We start from the raw sequence: 25963 nt of genomic DNA on the forward strand, positions 1-25963 counted from the left end.
ATATGGGAAATCAAAATAATAAAGCTTTAATCCAGAAAACTTTTCAGTGTTTTTGTGCATCTATCAATGCACAAGTCAAATGACAACATTTTTGACAAGCTTGATCCCTGTTTATCATTTACCACAGAAAAAATGAGACCCATTATCAAAGTAACTCGGTGGTTAAAAATTAGCCTTCTCTTATGGAAAGAAAATTAAGCCTTTTCTTTCCATAAGAGATCTCAAGATTGTCATTCATGACCTAATCTCCTCCTCCTGGACTACTGCAAATCACTTTACACGGGTCTCAGTCAGTTGTAGGCTCCTCACAGGCACCCGAAGAAGAAGAAGAAGAAGAAAAAAAGAGATCATATTTCACCTGTTTTAGCTCCTTCCAGCTCAGTCTACTCTCTGTGTTTGCCCCTGAACTGTGGAACAGCATTTCCTTCAAATGACTGATAAAACTAGACTGAACACATATATTTATTTATTGGCTTTTGATTCTTATGGTCATTATATGTGCCTATGTAAGCCATGACTGTTTATATTTACCACCTACTAGCATGTATTTTACTTATTTTTATCCATTCTGTCTTTTAAAGAGCACCTTGGCCAGTGTCAACTGTTGGATGTGTTATAAAGTATTATAAAGCACTGTTAAATGCACTTTAAAAATAAATTTGACTTTCATTTATTATATGATTAAAAAAAAACCCCGATATTTCTTTGACCGTTTACACATGCAGTGCTCTTTATTTCCCTGCCTTGTTACATTTATTGGTTCTCGCTCGCTCTTCTCGAACACATACACTCTCTGTCATCCACAGTTTCAGACTTTAATTAAGCAAATGTTTGTATAAGTTAGAACGGTGGTTTAGCTTAGCCAAGGGAAGCAGCTTATTAAAAAAGATTACATCTCAGTGCTGGTTTTCAGGGGAACACACAAGATCTCTCTCTCACATATGCGCGCACACACAACACACATAAACACACCATACAGAATGAAGCCTTTCTTTCTGTCAGCGCTGCTGCAGGGGCCACTCTTTACGCAACAGTCTTCCTGTAAGCACCATGTGTGTAGCATGGAAGACTAATAATAGGTAATCTGGTTCAACAAGTTTCTAACCTGGCTTTTAAAAGGAGGGACTTGTGACTCAGATTTGTGTGCGAGCAGTGTTACCTGTCTGGGAATCGATCCGTGGTACCACGCGTGACTTCTCGGCTCCTCGCAGTCCATCTTCAGTTCTTCCTCGAGCTCCTTGCGAAGTTTCTCTGAAGGACAGTCCAGGATGAACTGATCTCTGGAGAACTGGAATAAAAGCAGAAAAAGCTGATTTTGTAACTTTATCCTGCATAGCTGAGAAACCCAAAGACAGATGACAGAAATTCAACATCCACATATTTAATTTATTTATTTATTTCAACAAAGTAAAAAAGGAAGCAGGAAAAAATAGGAAACTTTTGACTGATTTGTTTAAAGTCGCCTCTGCTGTTCTACAGTAAAACAACACCAAATAAAACACCGCAGAGCCGGGATAGGTAGAAACCAGGACTGTAATCTAATTCCAGTGAGATTACTGAAACTATTGATCAGCCACTTTAATCCCAGCAAAGCCCAAAAAGGTTGCCTAAATGGAAAGTAAAGGACAGACAGCTCTGTTAACCCTGACGGGATGTCGAGTCAACACAACCACCTGAACCACAACACACACACCCCAAACACCACACACACACACACTTACATGACAGCTGCTTGGTCTCTCCATCCTGCCACCTTTCTCTGATCTTCAATAACAAACTTCATAGCAGACACATTAAAACTCACGCACACTATAGTTAAGTCTCTTCTGTTTGCTCAAACAACAAGCCCGCACACAGCCTCTGTCTGCGTCTGCCTCCTCTGTGATTTTCTCCTTTATCACTTCCTTTCTTGCCTTCGTCCAGAGTCATTCAAAGAAATGTCATCATCCTGACACCGCCCAGCTACCCAGACCGGCCTCTATGCACACCTTCACCTAACGTAGACAAGTACACGCACGCACACGCACCCACAGACACACACACCTCTGAGTGACGCATAAACTTATCTAAACTAAACCTTTTTTCTTTTTAACCCATTACTGCTACACTCAGTCAGTTTATTCTATACTTTTGCATTTCAATCATTTAAATGTCAGTACAAATGTCTTGAGCTATTTATTTATCCAAGCAGCAGGACTTTATTATAATTTTTTTCAAATGGCCCAGAGCAATATTCCTCCAGACGTTCTGAAGGGATTTCCAAATGGTTCTTTGGACATTGGCTGCTTTTTCACTCATTTGCACTCTAGTCCAGCGGTCTCCAACCTTTTTTGCGCCACCGACCGGTTTATGCCCGACAATATTTTCACGGACCAGCCTTTAAGGTGTCGCGGATAAATACAACAAAATAAAACTAGTACCGGTACCGAAAAAAAAGAAGATTTATTCATAACACACGTGAAAAGACCAAGGAAAACAGAGTTAACGATAAAAATGATAACAAAATAAAGCTGAAAACCGATAAAAACCCTGAAAACTATACATTTCACACCTGAGCCTCAACTCTCGCGGCCCGGTACCAAACGACTCACGGACCGGTACTGGTCCCAGGCCCGGGGGTTGGGGACCGCTGCTCTAGTCCTTGTATCCGTCACTGACCTCACTGACCTGTATCATTTGAGCATAAAACACCTAACTGTATGGACAAACCAGTGTTGTGTCTAAACAACACTGGCTGTGTAGACATAACACTGGTTTTATGCTGGTTGTATGTTTGTCAAACTCCTTCTAACACAGGTTAGTATTAAAATTGTATTTTCATACCAACAGGTGATTCCCAAAGGGTTATACGCTGAAAACATGGAATGTCTTGGCATGTTGTGCAGCATGTCCATGAAAAAAAAAATGTTAGGAAAAATGGAACATAAAAAAGTGTAAAGCCTAAAAATTCCCTACAGCATGAACAGTATCTGAAAGTCATGTACTTTCAGATACTGAAAGTACATGACTTGCGGTGCTACTTGTACGGCCGCAAGTAAAGTACTACTTGTGGCCGGTCCAGACGGAGTACCTGGCAAGGTACTAAGAGCATGTGCCCACCAGCTCACCCTCATCTTCACCAGACTCTTCAACCTCTCACTGGATCAGGCAGCCATCCCATCCTGTCTAAAATCAGCCACAATCATCCCAGTGCCAAAGACGTCTCCCATCTCCAGCCTGAATGATTACCGCCCTGTGGCCCTCACACCGGGAATCATGAAATGCTTTGAGAGACTAGTCCTTCAGCACATCAAGGATTACCTCCCCCCAGAATTCGACCCCCACCAGTTTGCATACAGATCCACAGAAGACGCCATCGCCACAGCCCTCCACGCTGTGCTGAGTCACCTAGAGCAGCGGCAGAGCTACGTCCGAATGCTCTTCGTGGACTACAGCTCAGCCTTTAATACAATCATCCCGGACATCCTCATCACCAAACTGGTCACTCTTGGCCTCCCTCCTCTCACATGTGCCTGGATAAAGGACTTTCTCACAAACCGGCCCCAAACTGTAAGACCTGGCCCTCATCTCTCCTCCACTCGCACACTGAGCACCAGCTCCCCACAGGGCTGTGTACTGAGCCCCCTCCTGTATTCTCTCTACACCCACGACTGCAGTCCGACCCACAACAACAATCTCATCATCAAGTTTGCTGATGACACCACGGTAGTCGGACTCATCTCAAAGGCAGACGAGGCAGAGTACAGAGAGGAAGTCCTGAAGTTGGCAGCCTGGTGTTCAGAAAACAACCTGACACTGAACACTAAGAAAACCAAAGAGCTCATTGTTGACTTCAGGAGACACAGCACTGACTTGGCCCCCGTTTACATCAACGGGGAGTGTGTGGATGTGTGGAGAGGGTCCACACCTTCCGGTTCCTTGGTGTCCTCATCTCTGCTGACATCTCCTGGACAGCCAACATCTCAGCGGTCATCAAGAAGGCCCAACAGTGGCTGCACTCCCTGAGAGTCCTCAGGAAGTACAAGCTGAACTCCAACCTGCTGCTGACCTTCTACTGCTCATCCATTGAGAGCCTGCTAACCTACTGCATCACGGTATGGTACGGCAGCTGCACCAAGGCGGATAGAGTGAGGCTTCAGAGTGTGGTCAAGACAGCACAGAAGATCATCGGCTGCCCTCTCCCCTCCCTGATGGACATTTATTCCTCCCGCTGTCTCAGCAGAGCAGCAAACATTATCAAGGACAGCTCCCACCCTGGTTTCAACATGTTCAGCCTGCTTCCCTCAGAGAAGCGCTACAGGTGCATCAACACAAAAACCCACAGACTCAAAAACAGTTCCCTCCCCAAAGCCATAACCACCCTGAACTCACACATGCACCGATAACACAGCCCCCCCCCCCCCCTTCATGTTTGCACTGAGTAGGAGATGCTCTGTATCTCATTGTACAACTGTATATTGACAATAAAGGCATTCTATTCTATTCTACTTAAGAAGTAGGGGGAAACAGCAAAGCCCCTAAGAGAAGCAACTGGCCCTTTAAGTTGATCTACTGTTCACCGAAGCCTCATCAGAAATGGTCTCTGTGGCTGTCAGAAAGTCCTTATTAACTGAGGGAAACAGGGAGAATAGGGCTGAGGTTTTGCCAAATTACACAAGAACTGGACTGAAAGTCTGTGGCAACAAGACTTGTAGAGCGATGGATCCAAATTGGCAACTTTTAGTTAAAATTGCTGTCAACGTGGTCCGAAAAAAGGAGAGAGGTACCACAAGGAGCGTCTACCTCCATCTTTAAAACACGATGGAGGATCTGTCAGGGTTTGGGATGCGTTTGTGGTGCCGGGGATATTGTTACAATTGAATAAATGTAGAAAAGAATCATCAGATTTTTTAGCATGACAAACACTGCCAATGTAATGATGATGATGATGATGACCGAAGTTAGGCAACTGTTATGATGATGATAAATACATATTTACATGTCTCACAGCCTCTGGGGTAACAGTACTGGCTCAGGTTCAGGTACAGTTACAGGTAAAGTTTCAACTGACAGTCTTCAGCTAAAAGTCTGAAGACTGAAGGTCGTCATGGACAAGCTCTCAGAAGAAGGCTTTGATCCAAGAAGAAGAAGAAGAAGAGGTTTGAGGTAGAACACTGAGGAAAAAAGCAAACACGCTCACACAAACAGGAATTACTAATCCATGTCCATGCAGGAAACTTGGAATATCATATCTGTGCCATTTTTATCTCTCTGCGGCTACACTAGCTCTCTTCCTCTCTAAAGTCATTAGAATAGACCCCCTGCCCCGAGTCTCCATACATGACAGAAAATCAAAGTGTCACATTACAGCAAATATTAAACTGATCACTGGCTTGGCACCATGGTGCACATCCAACAATTTACTTTATTTCCAGTTTGAACCAGAAACACTGTGTATGTGTGTGTGTAGCAGTGGAAAATACTTGGGGCGGTGTAATTGTGCTGTCACTAAGTCTCCTGGGCTCGTGTTTTTTTCCTGCCATTTTTTAAACAAAAGATTCAATGAGTAAGTAAATGATAACAGACAGTCTGAATTACACGATCATTTTATTGGAGCTTTCTCTTATCAATCAACATTAACAGTTGGTGCCATTGGAGTAAGCTAATGGTCTATCTAACATCTGTCTTTCTAACATCTGACTGACAGACAAACATTTGCTCATAGATGCACTTTTTGTTGTTATATTTACTTATAGATCATCCATAGCTATTTGGATATGTCTCCGACAGGGACAACACGTGGACAGAGATAGGCTGGGACCAAACTACAACTCCAAATTCATGCACCTTTCTTTTGTTTCACTTTTTGTTTTGCTTTTAATCATTTTCTTTCCTTAGGTGCTGTGATGTGTTAAAACAGGATACACTACACCCATAACGCACGGCTTGCAGCATGTTTTTCCGGTTGTACGGGCATTGCGCAACAATTTTAAAATGCACATGATCAACTGTAATAACTGAAAACACGACGGCTGCTGGTTTGTATTATTCCCAGCTTATCTGGATTTGTTACCGACTCCACTCGCATTTGTGATTCTCACATTTATTTCAAAAGACATAATACGTTGCTTTTAAGTCTGCAGTCTCAGTGCCAACAGACTGATGAATGAAAGCGCGGGAGAGCTGGTGAGAAGAGGGATGCACGGCAGCGGCAAGGATGACATGTACATATAAAGTTGAACAGTGATTAATGGAGATGGGGATACATGGTTAATGCAAATTAACAGAAGAGTGAAAGAGCACAGAAAGAAAAATTGAAGAGAAACTGAAGGAATAAGAGGAAGGAAGCAGAGAAGGAAATAGGAGGGAGGAGATGGATATATTGGATGTGAGGTTTTGTTTAATAGCCTGGCCTTTAATAAGATCCTGCAATATGATGTCATCCTCAGAGAGTGGCTACATTTATACCGAACCAGCCTGTGTGTGGACCACAACACAGCAGTGAAGTACAGTGAACTGGACTGGCCTGCTTCATGGCCTACAGCCTTTCCTTCTAGCGTGAATGACTTCAGTTGTGACAAAATATGGGATAAACAATACACTGACGCCAAGCTTCATTTCATATGAACTGCAAAACTTGCTCAGCGTTATCCCATGGTGATGCTTACCGTTGAAACACACATTGAAATCAAAATAAAACCCATGCATTAAGGTAAACGTTCTTCTTAAGTTAGCAAAATCTCCTGACATTCCCCATACAAATTAATGATAATTTGTATCAAATCATTAAATTTTGGATTCAGTGAATTTCGGTCCAGTTCTTGTGTAATTCAGCCTTTTCTCAGTCCTTTCATTAAGAATGATTTCGTAACAGCCACTGAGACCGTTTCTAATGAGGATACACTGCACACCATGCACCAAGTTTTCAGCTAACAGCATTTTGGGAGCCTCCTTGTTGTTGGAAAAATCCTATTTTATGCCTGTTCAACTGTTATCTTTGGTATTTTTCATAGCTTAAACTAAAGAAATGGGAATAAATGATGTCCCAAAAGGATGATTCTGTTCATCTGGACGTAATGTTTTCAGTGGGAGAAACGTTTCGTCACTCATCCAAGTGACTTCTTTAGTCTCAGCCGACTGCAGGTTTCCACAACCTTAGTCAGTTCAGTTTTATTTATACAGCGCCAAATGACAGCAAAAGTCGCCTCAAGGTGCTTTATATGGTAAGGTAGACCCTGCAGCAAACGGTAACAAACTGTACATTTGCACAATGACTGAAACTAGCCCACTGAATGAACAATGGGCTGTGAGGTGAGGTGACCATTGATAAACAACAGCACAGCGTGTTTTGGGGTTTAAAAGCCACAGAGACACGGTGTTTAGAAAAAATGCATCTCAGCTGTTCTGATACTCCTGACACATACAGGATCACTAAGGGTTTTCGCTTAGGTATCGGTTGTCCTTCTCTCCTGGATCGGCTGGAGCTTTCTTTTGGCGCCTTCCCAGCTTTGACGAATGTCCAGCCTGGATAACCACATTTACTCAGGGCCTTCTTGACGTGATGTTCTTCTGCTTCCCTGGCCGTTGTGTCTGTGGGGATGGTGTTCGCTCTGTGTTGCAGCGTGCTGATGACACACAATTTGTGATCCAGTGGATGATGAGAGTCAAACCTGACTGGATCAGTCCCTTAATACTGATCCATATGCGTAGGTTTACGGTACACATCAACTTTTAAAGGGGGCCTAAGGGTACATCTTTGCCATCTTACAATGCTGTGATTGCAACCATTCCCCAACTCTCTGTGAATGGTACTCATGGCCATGGATCAATGGTCTTTGATCAGTGGTTGTTGATCAATGGTCATGACAATTTGCATATTAATGATCAAGGGATCTGACCTCAAAGCCCATTGTTTATTAAGCGGCCTGGTTTCAGTCATTGCGCAAATGTACTGTTTATAAGATTGGGGAAACCTGCAGTCAGCAGAGACTGAAGAAGTCACTTGGATGAGTGAAGAAATGTTTCTCCCACTGAAAACGCTGCATCCAGATGAACAGAATCAACTTTTGGGATTTACTTACCTGGATGAGCATGCATCAAGATGAACAAATGATGTGTTTTTACAACAGACTGCTTGTAACAAGGCACCTAAAAATTGATTCTTTGTCATCTGTTATGTGTAGACAACAGTGATTCATCCCTCGAGTTGGTTATGTTTTGTGATTTCATAGCTCAGTGTTAAGCAGCTTAAAAAAAAAAAAAATCTGACATGCCACAGAAAATAATCTCCAACTAAAAACAAAGGTACTGTTAAAAAGGATCTCTGCAGTGATTGGATTTTCTTCTGATTTCATGGATTTGAAGATTGAAGGTACTTTTAACCCTTTAAAGCTTTCTCTATATATGGTGACGATGATACATTTCTGTAATAATCCAGTCGTGTGTGGCAACCATTCAGAAGCAGCGGCCACCTGGGTAAGCTGCTTGTCCTCACTTCACTGAACACAAAAGGCAAACAACCTTTTAACATCATAACTCTGATCCCTCATCACCTTACACACATGTAAAGTTACAAATACATTAGATGACGTTATAATCCTCACCTTACCTCAACTTATGCGGCTTATGAGCTGAAATAAAGCAGTGAACCTGAGATTCTTAGTTGATACCGCCAGCCTGCAGGATTGCAGATAACAAAAAACCCTGAAGACTGACTAGAAGAAGCAGCTCCATTTGAATCATGTTCAAATATGCAGCGGAGTCAGTATATTAACAATTCTTCAAACACCAACTAAAACACCGTAGAAGACCATAGAGGAAACTCTTCTGCTGCCTCAGTTGCAACACATTTCTTTCAAGAAGAAACAATAAAAACTATTGCCCTGGTCTCTGGTTGGGTCTCAAAATAATCTTTATCTGTGATGCTACACTGTACAGTGGGATTATGACCACTGCAACAGTATACAAGCAACGCAGCACCATAACAGACACATCATTACAATTATGGTGACGTCTGAGATCATTTTAGAGGTGAAGTCAGGCTATGCAGCTTTTCATCTTCTTTATTTCTATTTTTAGAATGCAACCAATTAGTATTATGAAAGTCTTGAGTTGCTAAAGGCAAAAGTTTTGAAAGTTCAACAAACAAAATGCTTAAATGAGAGTTGGGATACCCATCAAATGGGTTTCACTGGGGCAATCATCATTAAAATAACAACTCTTTGGTCTGCTGTATTTCTGGCATTTCCTTTTCTTTTCATCTCTCTTAACAATTTCAGTTTTTTCCTCCTCCCTCTCTTCATGCTACCATTTCCCACTGTGTCTACATGCTGCATAGTATGCATCCCCAATCAAGTCACAAAGCTTTAAAAAGTGAATACATGAATGCAAACAGCAGTGCAGGTTGTGTCAAGAATACATGTAGAATTGAGGTGGGCTTAATGAGAATATTCCTGCTGAACAGTCATGCAGTATCCAAATGCTTTTCCTCAGAGCTTCAGTTTAGCTTTTTAGGGCCTGACAACAACACTGTGTTTGACTCTAACATTGAATTAAATGGGCATCATTACCGCTGAGGACAGTTGATAAAACCTAATAGCTGTTGATGTTTTGATTTTCTATCTCTGCGTGTTGTCTTCGTCATCAAAAAGGTCCCTTCCTTTCCTGTTTACACACAACTAAATACAAACATCTTCCTGTGTTTAGGTCAGAGAGCATCTGATTGGTCAGCCTGGGGCAGCCAAAGAGAGTTCATCGTCAGTGCCATCTTAATTTGTTCTGTAAGCCACAATCTCAGCACCAGCATCGGTGCCTCACTAATGCTCTTGTGGAAGAGTGGGAACAAATCTCTGCAGCTAGGTTCCTGAACCTGTATGAACAACGACTGAATGGCTATAGCCTGTTCGTCATATACTGTGAAAGTCAAAAGAGGATTGCTTCCAGATTCAAATCCTACAGCGATAACTGAGGTCGACTGCCTCAAAGATACAGATGAGATTCATGCTTAGTGATGTAAAAAGATTTTTTAGAAACAGTAGAAAGGATTGATCTCCAAGCAATGAGCTAAGCCTGAAATAGCAACTGAGGGTTTTTAAGTTTTAGAGCATCATGTTTTAAGAGCTAAAGATGAATAATGGTTTCTGCTATACAACGATAGAGAAAGAACCTTATCATGCAACGGGATTAAGATAAAAAGAACTTTTTAATGCATCGTTTTACAGCAAATGTACACACAGAAGCAATCTAACTATGCATACAACCCAGCTATGTTGGATCATGGCAGCTAATGCAAACAAAAAAAAAAACGAAAAAGTGTCAATGATGTGATCTAATAGCTAAGGATACCAGCACAAGTAAGCCTGAATCTCAGCAGGCACAGAAACAGGAAGCAGGGCCTCTGTGGATAAATGGCGACCTCCCAGAGAAACAGATGGAGGGGAGAATGAAAAGGGGAATGGAACAAAACCCCAGGCAATATGGAGTCAAAAGTAAAGACACAGAGAGACAGAGAGAAAATAGAAAAGCACTAATGAAGAGGATGAGGATGAGCTGGGGGAAAACTCACAAAAGAGACAGAAGAGCATGAGATGGATGGGAGCGGTGCTGTGCAGTTCTGGTTCTTGAGAAAACAACAAAGATATCAAATAAGGATAACAAGTTCACATTGCATCGAAGCATCATTTAAATGAACAGACTGGAGGATTCTTAAAATAACCAAGAGAGTGACAGACAGAACATCTCAGGTTTTATTCATTCAATTTCTAAATGAGCAGTAATGTAACTATTGGTCATTTATTTTCTCTCTGAAACAGAAGGTCTGGATAGACTGCACACAACAACAACAGCCATTAGAGGCAACTCTTAGTGAGAGGAAGTGCTGATGAACTGCCATATGCATTAAGTAGGAATCCAAGTTTTCCTGGATGGTTTGGATTGGTTTGAGAGCACAGAGTAATACTTTTCCCCCTCTTTGACAGCTTTCCATTTGAAGAGAAATGGATTTTAAGTGTTGCAGCGTGCTGATGACAGCACGCTGCAACATCAGCACGGCAAGGTTGAGAGTTGACCGGAGAAAATGCACACAAAAATATAGTCTGATGAAGATGCAATATGCTGAAAACTTCAGAACAACTTCTTGGCATACTTTGTGGTGAGATCAGTGTGTGCTCTTAGAAGATACATATAAAGACCTGTAAACAGACTTTATCCAGGCACAAAGTGCATTTTAGCAGCAGATGGAAATGTACAGGCTGATCCACAGAGGGACACACCACCCCACCTCAGCCTCCTGCCCCGCTGCTGCTCGCTGCATCCAATCAAGTAATGACATTCATACAATTTACTGATGTCAAGAAGACAAACTAGCACAAGCTGGTAATTTATCATTCACATGAGGACTACTACCCCTGTCCTGTTAACTGTCTAACCATCTCACCACTTCCTTCACACACAGCCTTATCTGTCTGCCAGCACTAGTTATGGATGAAGCCAGCATATATCTCACAATCACACCCTCAGACAGACAGTCGCACAGTTGGCCATTTATGAGAGTGTCTGGTCTGACTAATAAAAGCCCAGTGTTCACAGTGAGAGCGATGGGAAAGAGAAGGACTATTTAGGCTGATTAGATTTTGCTCAGGCTGGAAGTGTTACCACGCACTTTTCAGACTGTTTTCTGCAGGGCAATATGTTGTTTTCTTTCCACCATCTCCTTGAAACAACAGGATGAAACGAGCCTTGAAAAGCACGCTTGCATTAAAGAATGTTTCTGAAGTTGCATGCTATTAATACTTTAAAGGCAAACAAACCTCTTACTTTTTAATCTACCCCTGGACTAAGATCATCTCATGATGGACAACACCAGCATAAAGTCTGTAGCATGCAAGCATTCACAAAACACCTGCACATGGGCACTTACAGTTACACCTTGTATGATGAATTTTACACAAAGCAAAAGTACAAAACATGAAGATGAATTCAATGATAAAATAGGTAACATGGACACATTCTCACACACACTCTCCTGTGTTTCCTCACCTTTGCGCCGATGACAGAATTCTTGTGGTAGAAGCAACACAGAGCTGCTGTCAGGGCTTTGAGGTTGCATCTCTCCGACATTATCGACTCTATCTGCCGACACTAACGGGGTAACAAATGCTGCCTTCGGCCAGCTCAGTTAGATCTGCGGTCAAGGTAACTGAAGAACAACTTGAACGACAAGTTCCCAATGATTCCCATTTGCCTCTTCCAGTAAAACCTTCATTAAGAGTTACACAGATGGTCGAGTACTAACTCTGCAGCTGGATCAATATCACAAGTCAGAATTTTTCCAGTCTCTCAGACTAAGGAGTGAACATCTCCCCTGGGATAACTGTTACTAACATTCTGTCGTCTCTGCCTCTCTCCTCCACAGTCCCCGCAGAGTGAGCCCTCCACTTTCTCACACATTTTTTCTTTAAATTTCCCTTTTGCCCTGCCCCCCTAAGCTCCATATATGGGAGAGAGAAAGACCCATGTGAGGTGGTTTGCACCAATCAAGTGTTGATAAACTAGGAGTGACCCAAAGGCAGAGTCTCCCGCCTGCTCTCACTGCAAACACATGGGCAATGGAAAGAAAGCTGTGTACATCGGCTTTGCATCCTCTGCATGCATTCAGTATGACACTTCAAACCTAAACTGTTGCTATTGTTTCCCTCTGACTCAAAATCATTTTTTCAGAATTTGCACTGATTGTGCTGATTGGTTTGTTACTCAATTTAGTCTCTAAAGTGACAGTTTGACCAAAATACTGGCCAAATAATTATGTATGCCTTTTCTTTCTGAGTACTCACAGCTGTGGAGTTTCTGCATTACTACTTTAGGTTTATCTGCCTATCAAAAACAATGTCCAGCCCTTGTGCGACTGTCTTTCAGTCTCATATAGACGATGTTAACGTTTCCATAAGAGATGCTCTTTTTTGGTGTAAAGCCATGGTTGGAATTGTGGCTCTTCCAACTGCTCAAACCAGCAGTTTGAGAACAGAAAACACATCACAGAAAAAAAAAAAAAAAAACCTAAAAGTATATCACTTCCACAGTTGGCAGTAAGTATTTTAAGAAAACAGCTATGAGTCACAAAGAAAGTTTGTGTGCTGTGGACTGATGCTGGCCACTTGTGTTACTTAATGCTTGTTGAGCAATTACGCCCACACACTGGTGAAACTCTTAGCTTTCACACCAGTTCACACACAGACCCATACTGACATCTGACATAAGGAAACTGGCCCCAAAGCAGGAAAGTGAAAAAAGTATATTGGCATGTTTCAGGCCAGTAAAACTTATCAACTTCTTCAGGGAAGAAAGTGAGGAAAACGGTTGGACAAACGTAACTAGATCCAGAGTGTACATGGCAGCGTACAAAGACAGAAAATAAAGAAATAACCATGAGTATACAGCACAAACACTACCATCTACAATGTAGCTTGCCATCACCATTGTGTGAATGTGTGTGCGAATGGGTGGATGACTGGTTGTGTAAAGCGCTTTGGGGTCCTTAGGGACTAGAAAAGCGCTACACAAATACAGGCCATTTACCATAAGAACAGCCACATGCACACAAAGACTAGACACACACTGAGGGTGACACGCCAGCAGCAACAAGTTGAAGGGAATATTCGGTCGCAGGAAACTGAGCCACTAATTACAGTGTGAACTCTCATGAGGACCCATGAAGGAAATACATGTAGAACATTCCCTAAGGCACCACATAGAGGCGCACACACTCCCACACAAACACACACACACACACACACACACACACACACACACGACTGGCAACCACAGAAGCCCCAAATCACCAGCTAGGCTAAACGTCCACCTTAAAATACACACATCCGTCGCTCCAGGAATGCTTTGGAAAAACAGTGAAGGACAGAAATTGGGGCGCTGAGGTTCTATGTTTTCTATTTCTATCTGTTTGTTGGTTCTGTCAAATACGAGAGACTGTGCTGTTTCAGCAACCTAAGCTGATTACATGAAATATAATAAAATGGAAAATTGGGGATGAAAGAGGGCTATTTTCTATGTAAAAATTGGCTTAAATATGTAGTTTTATTTCAGGATGTATATTTTACTGTCCGGGGGGACTGAGAGAAACTATATGCAGTCAATGATGTTGAAAGTAAAGGATCTTTTCTCTTTTCATGATGTGTTAACAGAATATTCCACTCATCCTAGGATTTATTTTAACTTCTATTGTCAAAGCCTGAATTGAAGTACCTAAAGACATACAAGGCCCCTAAATTTCCCATAATGCAGCTTAACTGGCCAAAGTACAATAGGACAATGGGATGCTAATGTAAGCCTGAACTGCCACCAATATACAAAACTGATCAGAACAGTAGCAAAATATAAAGATGAGAAGTGCTTTCTACGAGAACGAACAAATACAAGTGATTCATCTTTCAGTTTGCATTTGTTCTATAAACACATCTCATACAATCTGCATCAAATTGCATTAGGTAGTAAACCTAATAAAGAATTCATGTCCAAATGTACTACACATCCATTTACAAGGTCACGATTCCCAACAGTCTCAATGATAAATACAGTAAAGGAGACATGCAGTAGGTACAGGTTTTACATTTCCTGACAGTGGCTGCAAGCTTGGTTGGCAGAAATTGGATTCTACGGTGCAGTATGATATCACACCACAATCGAAGCTTCACTGTCCTTCTGTACCAGTTAGGCAGCATTCATCACGCTTCCTCATCCCCTAATGCATCAATAAAATCAGTGACACTTCTATTCACCCTCTGGGTGAGTCTGTCACATGCACACATGTGCAGACTGTGTGTGTATATGAGGTGTTGGTGACTGAGTGATCAATAATATAATAGACTGGTGTCGAGCCGTACTGATTGGTTCAACGTGATCCTTATATAGTCAGTGAAAGCGCATGCAGTAAGAGGCTACAATACATCTTATGTGGGTCAAAAGAGAAACTAATTTGTTGGTGTATTTGCTTTTGTAAAGTACACTGGAGCACCAAAGTTCCATAAACTACAATTAAAAATACAAACTACTACTCATACTTATTTACTTTATTGTATACTTGAAAAACAAGAATACAAACATAACAATTTTACAAAGAGAAGATCAGCTTCACAGTTAATGCAAGAAGCATCTGATATTTGGTTTGAACACTGGAAAATTTTTCATCTTTTATTTACAGTGCAGACAATTTAATATAACATGAAAGACAAGTATTTTAACATTAATACATCCATACATATGAGCAACGTGACTTCCATTTTCATGACACGAAGACTGGTTCTAGACTATTTTCTTCAGTACGATTCTTCTGTGACTCTCTCTTTAGCCCAGATTTAGATTAAATCCATGTCTGAGAAACTGGCTCATATGGTTTGACCCAAATCTAAAAACAGACAATTACTCATCTTGAGCTACAACTGTTTAAAAACGGGCGATAGCTTCAATAAAGGAGAAAAAAAATATCCGTGTCTAGATTATTACCCAAAAGTTTTAATGTTTTTTTAGGTAAATCTGAATATAAGATGACAAAGACAAACCTTGATGTTACTTGCTTTTTCCCTTGAGCATAGAGCGTATGATCACGATTTCTGTAACCTGACCACACTTGCTCAAAATCATCACTGAGAAAATCTGGAGACTGAACAGCCACTGATGAATTAACAGGAAAATTATTACTGATGATATTCTGTAGCAAGCTGGTGGGGGTTACTGGCCAGCTGCCTGTTCCACTTATAGGCTGACAAACTGAATAACTGACTGGGTGTCCAGTTCATGGACGAGCAGAGAGACAAACCAAGCTGGTTGGTGGGGTGCCGAGCGTGGCTGGCTGCTTGCTGTTGAAGTCATGCTGGCTCACTGACAGACTGGTATGAAAGTCACACTATTGTTTGGACTTCTAATTAACAAACATTCACAACAACATCCATCTACAGCGACATTTCTACTTTCGGGTCTGACAGTCCCTTTCCTCAGTTTGGCCAGCAGATGGTGCACTCCTCTAAAACTCAACAAATGCATGAATAGCTGTTTGTAAGTGAATTCAAACAGTTACTGCTCTTTTATCTTTATTATTAGCAAAGCACAGTTTTAAACTGGTGCCTTCAGTATGTGTGTGTGCTCTATACAAGTGTCATCCACACAGAGTTAATAGCTACTGCAACCCAAGACCACACACACACACACACACACACACACACACACACACACACACGCACGCACACGCACGCACACACACACAGAGCATTATTGTTTCCTAAAGCTCTCTCATGAGGGTTTACAGCAACTTTCAACTCATTGTGTGGGAATAAAAGAGTGCAAAAGAGTCTTTTAGCAAAGGCTTAGTAGAAGAAGAGTTGTGTTCACACTGAATCACTGAGGGTCTTTCTTTTCCTCTCTATCATTTAATTTGTCATCAAATAATACAGAGATCGTGCTGTATTATACTATTAAGTCTGGCCAAGTCATAGTAAAATCAACAATCTGCTCCTATTACTTTCTACTCAGTAAAGTTATACAGTACTTATCTTGATACCTACTTTATAATCCTCAGTAAATTTTACTTTCTGTGAGAAAGAGACACTTCAATTTGACTTCATTCCTTCACCAGTGCTTTTGCCTCTTTGTCAGCACGATTACTAAACAACACCTTGTTGGTTTTCTTTTAATCTGGTCAATAGGTGGAGCATGATTAAAGGAAGAACCTAGTACATTTAGCAAAATCAGGTTCCATTGTCTTTAAATTTGGAAGACAGGGTACTAGACTTCTTCTTCATGTTATGTCTATTTCTAGAGAAGGAAACAAGCTGATTGGATGCTTAGTGACGAACATCAAACAGAGGCTGTCAACGAGAAGAGAAACTGGCCATAAGGTGGTGAAGTTGAGAATATATTAAAACTATTGTTTTCCACAGAGACTTCCTTCCCAACAAACACCCATTCTGCTCACATCTACTTGACATAATCACAGAGAACAATGCAACACTCACTGTACTGACAACTGTTTGTAAAAAAACAGTTTCCAAAGCATATGCCACACAACACCTGTACTGTACCTGTACGGTCTATGTGTGTGTTTTCATCCACAGTGGAAATGCAAACACACCTGGAGCAGCACAGAAGCAGAGCTGACAGCTAGGCTTTCACACATATTATATAATACCTGGAATACAGTAGGCCACATATGCGGTCAGCACGCAGACACACACAAAATAGGCTACGCACTCTGTTGATACACCATGTGTGTGACCAAAGAAATGCACACAAAGTACTATTTGTGCATGTGGGCTCACAGGTTTGAGAGTGTTTATGGGCTCAAAATGTGGTCATAAATATTTTGTACTTGTAAATCAGGATTTGTATGTGTAAAAAGATTTGTGTGTGGACTTAGCCAAAAAAAACCCTGCAAGTTACAAGTACGAATTCTGACCCTATTTTTCTTCCTTTCATCTGATTGGTCAATGTCATGTCAATCACAAATGTAACAATCCAATCAGAGAACAGATGGGTTTGGCTGTCGGAGGGGCGCTTTGTTGAACTGAAGGGAATAAATGCCCTTTTACATGCCAACCCAGCGTTTTCCTTCATCACCACGAAGGAAAACAGTCTGTGGTGGCCCGAGTTTGGTGATTTTTGTGTCACAGGTTTACGTGCTTAATACAGGGACCTCCAGAGCCTTTTCAACAGCGCTGCGGACCTCGGGAGAGGGGGCAGTGTTGTGGAAATGGCACAGTCTTCACTAGTGGGGATAGTTACAAAGCCTTCTTCATTTTGAATTAGCAATACGTTTTTATTGAACATTTGAAGATAAAAAAACAGAAACTCTTGTAGAGGACATAAAGTCAGAGATAGAAACTACAAGGAGCAGGTGAATCTAGTACAGGTAGAGCTGCCGCAAAACCCCACAGAGCTCAGCAGCCAGCGCAACAAATTCTGGATCCTTGGCCTTTAGCTAGCAGTTAGCATTAGCGGCATATGCTGCCTCCATGCAGTGTTGCCAACTCCTCAGTAAGGAAAATCGCTATTGGTTGTCCTAAAAGTCGCTAGAAGTCGCCAAATGATGTCATCGCCTAATTTGCATAATTGGTCATGCTAATGTAATTGTAACCTACGTTGTTGGAGAGAGAAATAAAACCGTGGAAGAGACATAAATTGAGTAAAAAATTTTCCTAAATGCATTTAGAATTTATTTAGAACTACAAATTAAATTTTTAGCAATTTTTTTTTAATGTCACAATTCCTTTTTTTTTTTTTTTTTTTTTTTTTAAGTTAACATGTTCTTTATTTCTTTTTTTCTTTTTTTCTTTTTTTTTTTTTGGCCTGTCCCGTTTGGCTCTTTTGCCATCAGAATTGTTGTCTAAAGGCAAAGAAAGATGCCCAACGGATTTACTTTACCAAACTGACCATCCCAGCCTTGCCGTAATGGTCCATTTGATTCACCTTTTATTGTTTATTTTATTTTCACTTACTGAATACGGGACAGACTTGACTGGGGGAAAGAAGGGGAGAAAGAAAGAGGGAAAGAGAAACAGCTGAGAAGAGGGACGGGGGAGAAGGGCAAAAGACAAAAACCAACAGAACGGGCAGAGAAAAAAAAAATGCATATATCAATCACCTGGATCACCTGCTGAGAAAGAAAAAAGAAAGCAAGCAGAAGAGAACAAGAGTAATAGAATAAACAACATCACAATGATATATGGGAATATGACAGTAAATACTAAATGTTAAACATTATTGTGCAGCACGTAAGATCAACAGAACACAGTGTGCTTTGAGGTAGGAGCCAAAAAGGGTGTAGTTTGTGGGTGTGATCACCCGTGTGTACACCTGTGAGCATGGACGCGCTTGTTTTTTTAAAAGGTTCCTTCATGTAATAATCTGCTAGAGGGTGTGGGGGGGCCACAGCCCCGTCCTCCAGGGCGTGAAGCAGGTGTGGAGGAGATCAAAACTCCAGACATCCAGAGGCCCCCAGAACACAAGAGACCAAGGAAGACCAACAGAGGGGCAGCCGTGCCACTGTCCCAGAAAGAGCTGAGGAGAGTCCCAGATGAGGGCTCACTCAGCAGCCGCGGAGCAGAAGCCAGGGGGAGTTGCAGTGATGCGCCCGTGAGCTCCGCCGGCAGCCAGCTGCGCCTGAGTGACCGAGCCCCAGGCCGAGAGGCCGGGGGCACCCCACCTCCGAAGTGGCCCGAGTGAGCCCCAGGCTCCAGGCCCCGATAAGCGGCTGCCAAGGAGTGAGCCGGTGTGTACCTGGACGCCCATCCCCGGACACAAAGAACCACTAACGCACCGATGTCTGAGGGGGTCCGCCACTGGCAGGGGAAGTGGTGGTAGGGGGAGATAGGCCTCCAAACCTTGGAGGGCCTGAGATGTCCCCAGAGAGGTGGCGCCTGACACCCAACCTGGCATATAGACACAGACATACAGGCACACACAGATACAAACATCCATTCCCACCCTCATGCTCTCATATGCACTTACTCCACACTCAACCAACGTGGAGACAGACATAAAGAGACGCTGTACACACGATCACACTCCCCAAGCGTACTCTACAAACCGGGTCTAGGTGCCCCCGCCCCTGGAGGGGGGAATGTCACAATTCCAACCCTGCACCTTTATCCGGGCTTGGACCGGCAAAATGTGAGAAGCTTAGTGGTACTGGTGGACTAACTGTTACAGAAACATCCAAAATGAGGCACCAATACTGTTTATTTAGTGCAGCTGTGACAAAAACCTTACATTGGCTGCTGGTCTAATTCTTATTATTTTGGATGTGTAAAGCCTGCTCACTGACATCTGTCTGTTCTTTCTAGATCCCATTAGATGAACATGCTGAACCGAGGTGCAGTCATCTCAGCGTGCCTCTGTTCAGATTTGGAGACATTGAACGATGCCTCAGAAACTATTTAGACGATTTATCGCTCAGGTAAGTCACAAGCTCAAAGTCAGCGAGACAGTTATCAGCATATACAGACATATTCACTGGTTACAGGTTTGTTTCGCTCAACCATTCTCAATGTTTTTCTTTCAGACAGTGGACGGCATTAGCCACTGATGACATCTCCTCGGATGTCGTCGATCTGCTGACCGAGATGTGCCGAGCACTCATAGGGCACATTAGCACCGTAGTGTATAAAGTCATACGCCGACAGGTTTCATGCTGCCCACATAATCATGATCGTGGAGACAAAGAAAGCTCCGCTGACCGGTAAATCTAAAGCTTGCTTTATTAAACAGTTTCATTCAGTCTTTCTTCTTCTTAGACGTTTTACGTGAGATGGTTCATCGGGTAATCCTGGTGACGGAGGGGTTTTTCAGAGGACACAGCATTGCTTCGTTTACATCACGTGTGAAGTCATCAATGTGGTTTATTTTAATGACGCCTGTAGATTTGGACAAAACAGTGATAGTGTTGGAAAATGACTGACTACATTTCTCTTCTCTCCCTTTTCAGGATGAACGTTGAACCTCTGCTTGATGGGTGCAGTTACTGCAGGGTGACAGAGGATGATATTCAGGCCAGCCTCAGAAACATCTTTCATTACTGCTTCGGTTGGGTCTTGGGTTTTGGGCAACGGCGGTCTACTGACAAACTACTGACTTTATTTTCAGTGTCGATTGCAAAGAACGTAAACTCAGCCCTGAGTCGTATCACAGGGTCCACATCCTTGCAATCAGATAGATCCACATCCCCAACAAACTTTGTTGGGATGGTTTACAGTGTAGTGAACATTTTAAAGGACTGTGCAAAGACCTTAGCTCCCGCTTTTGTAGATGGTGAGAGTCGCAGCTACAGCATTGTTGAATCGCCAAACTGAGGAAGATGACGACTTTAAACCAGAGTCTGTAGAGACTTGTAAAAGCACACAGACTCAAGCTTGTGTAGGTGAGGGAGATTTGGGTAGCGAGGTCAACAGTGATATATTTCAAATCACCGATGTCCAAAATCTTGACCGTGAGAGTTCAGAGAGTGAAGAAAAATGTAGCGACGCCCCGCAGTGTTCGTCTGGGACGCTTCCTACGCCTGCAGAGACCGATACCTTTCTCACTTTGTGTCTTGCAAATTTAGTCGCTCACGTTTCTGAGAAAACACAAACAACTGCTGTAAAGCTGAATTTTCAGCAGATAGTGACTGATATAAGAGAGAAGATTGGGGGAGACTTGACTCCTCTAAAAACTGTAAAAAACTTGTACATCATAATGTACAAAGACCTGTGTCGCAAATTTGGATCCAAATACGTGCTTCAGTTTGTGATGGAAAAGGGTCACGCGACTTTTGTAGCAGCCGTTGTGGAGCTATTAAAAGCGGAGCTAAAAGCATCGAGTGGCTCCAGTCACGCGCTGAGACGTTTAGAAAGTGACAAAAGCGTTTCTCCAGCCAGTGAGAACAAAACGCAACAATCTGCTAGTGAGGACAAGGTACAAAATGGATCCACAGGTTCCCAGAAAGACAGGCCGAGAAACTGTATCGTTAGGACCCTCGCTTCTTTTTGTAGATCTTTGAGGAGGCTGTTCAGTTGCTGCATGAGCAGCGAATCAGAAACAGAGTGACAGAGTGAGCAGCAGCGGCTCTGTGGGGCCTCTCACAGTGCAGACATGCACTTTGATCGGACACTCTAAATCACTCACATAATTTGCTTCTTAATTTGGAAATAAAATGAGCAGAAAACGAAACAAATGTGTTTGTCAGAACATTTAATTGTTAAATGTGTATAATGGTTTGTAGTCTCATCAATCACAATGTAGAGACAATCGCACAAACTATTTAGTCAGAGCACTTTGAGTTGGTTTTGTCATTGTAGGTTAAATGTAGATATTTATTCTAGATATTTGGCACAAAGGCATCCTCAGCTCTGTAACAGAGAGGTGTTGGCTCAGTGTGAAAATGTCCTGATGATATCAGTACTTTTGATTTTAGCCTGACTGATCAAGTTCCAGTTAAAGGGTTTTGACTGTCTTGAGAGACGGCACATTGTAGACAGAGAGCCATATTCCTAACTGTAAAAATCAAAAAACAGTCTTAGGCTACGTTCACTCTGCAGGTCTTGATGCTCAATTCCGATTTTTTGATCAAATCTGATTTTTTTGTCTGCTTGTTCACACTACAATTAAAATGCGACAGCAAACGCGCTCTAGTGTGAACGCTCAGAGCAGCCGCATGCGCAAAAGAAGACGTCACACACGACGCGCTCTGTTTAGACCCAGAGCAAGCAGTATTGTGTGACTGATGGCCCTTAATGTAAAGACTTCAGACTTTACGTTTCCCAGTTTTGCTTTAAGTTATAAAGTTTTGTTATTTACATTTGGCCTAATAATGATCCTTACTGCTGTTTTAGAGGAGCGCTGCTTCTAGCTGCAGATTTCTGTCAGAATCTGCAGATTATACAGTACAAATAAAATGTTCACGTTTCTCCAACGTTGTCTTCCCAACAGTTTCACTGGATAGGAGCGTTCACCATGTCGGGCGCTGATAGTTGGCATCTGTCTTGTGTCAGTGACGTAGAAGACTGATTTAATGCAACATGACCATCAAACAGCAGTCGCTTTCTAAAAAAATCAGATATGTATCGGATTCAGCACCACATACGAAAGTGACCCAGATCGGATTTGAAAATATTGAATTTGTGTCGTTCACACCGTCACACCATGATCGGATAGATGAGTCGCAGAGGGTCAAAGAAGTCGGATTTGATGCGCTTTCCCCTGCATCCGATGTGAAAGGACCTTTATGCTGCGCACTGTGACTCACAGCCATGGTCCCGGGTCAGCCCTGACTTTGCGTTAAACTAATCCTAAAGTAATAATGGTATTTCTAACCACTGATATACCACAACTTTATCCTTTCAACAGCTGCTGAAAGTTAGGGCACCTAACTGCTATCAGATATTTATATAGAGATCCTCCAGCTTCAAACTGTATTACCCTTCAAGGACCTGCAGTCCAAAAAAGCACCCCTCCGACAGCCAAACCCATCTGTTCTCTGATTGGATAGTTACATTTGTGATTGACATGACATTGGCCAATCAGATGATAGGAAGAAAAATAGGGTCAAAATTTGTACTTGTAACTTGCAGGGTTTTTTTTGGCTAAGTCCACACACAAATCTTCTTTTACACACACAAATCTTTTTTTACACACACAAATCTTCTTTTACACACACAAATCTTTTTTACGCACACACAAATTCTGTTTACACATACAAATCCTGATTTACAAGTACAAAATATTTATGACCACATTTTGAGCCCATAAGTGTTCTGTGAGGTTAGCTCCCACATGTGTGACCCGCTCGCATGGGAAGGACAGAGTTTGCTTTTTACAATGGGGTGTTAGCATCCAAACATATGAGCCAACAGATGGAGGAGAGAGGAGTAGTTGGGACGTGGTCGTACGCAGAGAAAAAGAACTGATTTGAAAGAAAATGTTGGGAAAAAGAAAAGTGGAGAAACCACTGCGGGTTTGTATGTAATGACAGGCTTTATTTACAGTAAAATCTAGTAGTTTGCAGTAAATGTTATGACATCTGCAAAGATCTGAAAGAAACTAATGATGTTGCTGTTCACAGGACAAAATTAGATCACATAGGTCAGTGTCATGAGGGCCAAAGCGTCGGTGTGGACACCACATAATGCAAACTTCATGCATGACTCCAGCTCAGGACATATTTGCATGCCACCCTCCTCTCTCTGATTTCCACTGTTTCTTGCCTACGTCTACAATCTATGACAGAGATGCAGGGATTGAGTAATTTGTTTGTTTTTTATTGTGAGGTATAAAAACAGTTTTTTCCCCCCATTCAAGGAAAGAAAGTTTACCATTTTCACACAAACAAATATCATTTAGGAAAATGACAGAATTATTTATTTTGATAAATAATGAAGTTGAGTGTAAATCGTCCACAAACCTGCGCATTTCTTTATGAACAGAAGGTACAGACGAGCCGTCTACGATGAGCTGTGCTGATATATGAACAGCTGTCTGTGACTACAGGCCTGATTATCTGCTGCGCTTTTTCCTCCCACGCCTTTGCCTCATAATACAATTTGATTTTTGCTGGTTTATTTGTTTACTTGTCTCTTCTCTAGCCACACAGTTGCAAGCGTGGGAATCGGAAAATCGTTCCTGTTTAATTTCATTCATTGATTTAAAACCAAAACAAAACATAAAAATACAGACTCTTTCCCAGTAATGCAATCATGTCAGTGTCTGTTTAACACTGTTGTTCTAAGAAACCTGCAAAAATACAGGCATAATTATGATTTAAATAAGGCAATGTCTGACCAAAGATTAGGTAAACCAGCTTCAGCACTCAATTTGGTTGCTGCTCAAAATGTATTTAGATTAGATACCCTGCCTTTTCTCCACTAAATGTGCAGTACAGAAGGTTTGTATTTTGTTTGATGGTCTTAATAATACAAATTTCTTAACAACCGAGCAGACAGGAGCCAAAAATAAGAAAGGCAAAGAACTGTGTTAACAGAGCCATCGCATCTCGGTCGTCATCTGTCTTTGACTGAAAACTGCGGTGCAGGTGGTACGAAAATGATTTAATGCTGTGTGACAGCAACAAAACTGAGCGTATGATTTAAAGGCACATTATCCAAGTAGTCGAGGTGCAATTAGATTAACCTCACCTAAGAGTGATGTTTACACCTCAGTCTGCAGAAACAGCTGGTGTTTCATATCCAGTGGCAGATGTGTCCCGTTAGATGTAATCCTTTATTGGTGGGCTTTACTAAATGTTTTACTTTTATTCCCCCTTGCAAAATGTCTTTACTTTAGTACTGCAGTATTTTCACAGCAGGGTGGGAGGTCTGAGGTTTTACATAACTGCTAGTATAACTTTTTCCTTCCTACTATAATACACACAACAAGCTTCCACTTTAGTCTGCTAAACTAAATTAAGCCTGGCGGGGTCGTACATCTTATTTTACTTCTGTGTGTTTTACCATTTTACAATCAGTCTTTTTAAATACTGTTTTATGCGTTATAGGCAGTAATAAGCAGCCATATTTTCAGTAAACAAAATATTTACATTGATTATCATGGAACCGCTTATTTTCAGCAACAGCAGACAAACAATATAGCACCACTGCTTTTCCTACCTTAACGTAGTCCACTGTGGCGTCGGGCCCGGCTGCAGGCTCCCTGGGGAACACAGACAGAGACAAGGTCCGATTTAGAGAACACATCCTGCCAAAAGGACCCAGATGGGACCTTTAGGTCCTCCTTATAGCTCCTATTACAAATAAACTGCACAGTCAAGGCCGCTCGCTGACTAGTGCTGAAGATGGGTATTCAGCCCTCGTCACTCCGTAGGAGATGAATTATAGGTGTGGAGGTGTGGCACTTTTTCTTTAAAGGTCTAACAGGGTGATCCAAACAAGTGCCTGTATGATAAGAAGCCAAACCTGCGCTCTAAAGCAGAGGGCTGATTCTTGTGGCAACGCAGAGTTAATCCACATCTACTACTGTAGGTCCCACTTGGGAGTGGGTTTCTCAAAGAAAAGAAAAAAGAATCAAGTGGAACCAAAGTTTGCACTACACTGCCTTAAGTCTCCTGTTTTCCCGGTTTCGCTGCCTGACTTTCACTCCCTTTCTTTTAGTGGTAAACATGTTCCCTTACTGCCTGTCTGACTTGGCCTCTCTCTCTCTTTCTCTCTCTCTCTCCTCCCCCATCATAACACATCACAGCCACACGCCTGCCATTCAGAGTCCACTGACAATTTCACAGAGAGGTTAGAGCACACACACAAACACACACTTTTCTAATTTCCTCTTTTTGCATTTTTCTGTAATTCTCTTATTCACAAAAAAATGCTTTTGTCCATCTTCCTAATCTCAGCTTACACGCGCTGCAGTTTTATCTGCTTTTTTAATCACTTTTGTTTATCAATTGTTTAAAGATCAGATTACTCATTTTCAGTCTTCGTATTTTTGTTCTCCGTTTGTT

General features: G+C 42.0%; 1 protein-coding gene across 4 annotated transcripts in view; it reads right to left on the minus strand.

The window, feature by feature from the left end:
• The window catches only part of bcar3 (BCAR3 adaptor protein, NSP family member), an 87204-nt gene that overhangs the window by 16948 nt on the left and 44293 nt on the right, over positions 1-25963 (minus strand). For all 4 annotated transcript variants that reach the window (XM_080887748.1, XM_080887751.1, XM_080887749.1 and 1 more), the window contains 2 exons: positions 25116-25158; positions 1160-1288 (listed from right to left, as the gene is read on the minus strand). In XM_080887748.1, coding sequence (XP_080743874.1) covers positions 1160-1288; positions 25116-25158 — 172 coding nt within the window. The remainder of the gene's footprint in view (positions 1-1159; positions 1289-25115; positions 25159-25963) is intronic.

This window comes from Rhamphochromis sp. 'chilingali', assembly GCF_963969265.1.
Source record: "Rhamphochromis sp. 'chilingali' genome assembly, chromosome: 7".
Taxonomy (NCBI): domain Eukaryota; kingdom Metazoa; phylum Chordata; class Actinopteri; order Cichliformes; family Cichlidae; genus Rhamphochromis; species Rhamphochromis sp. 'chilingali'.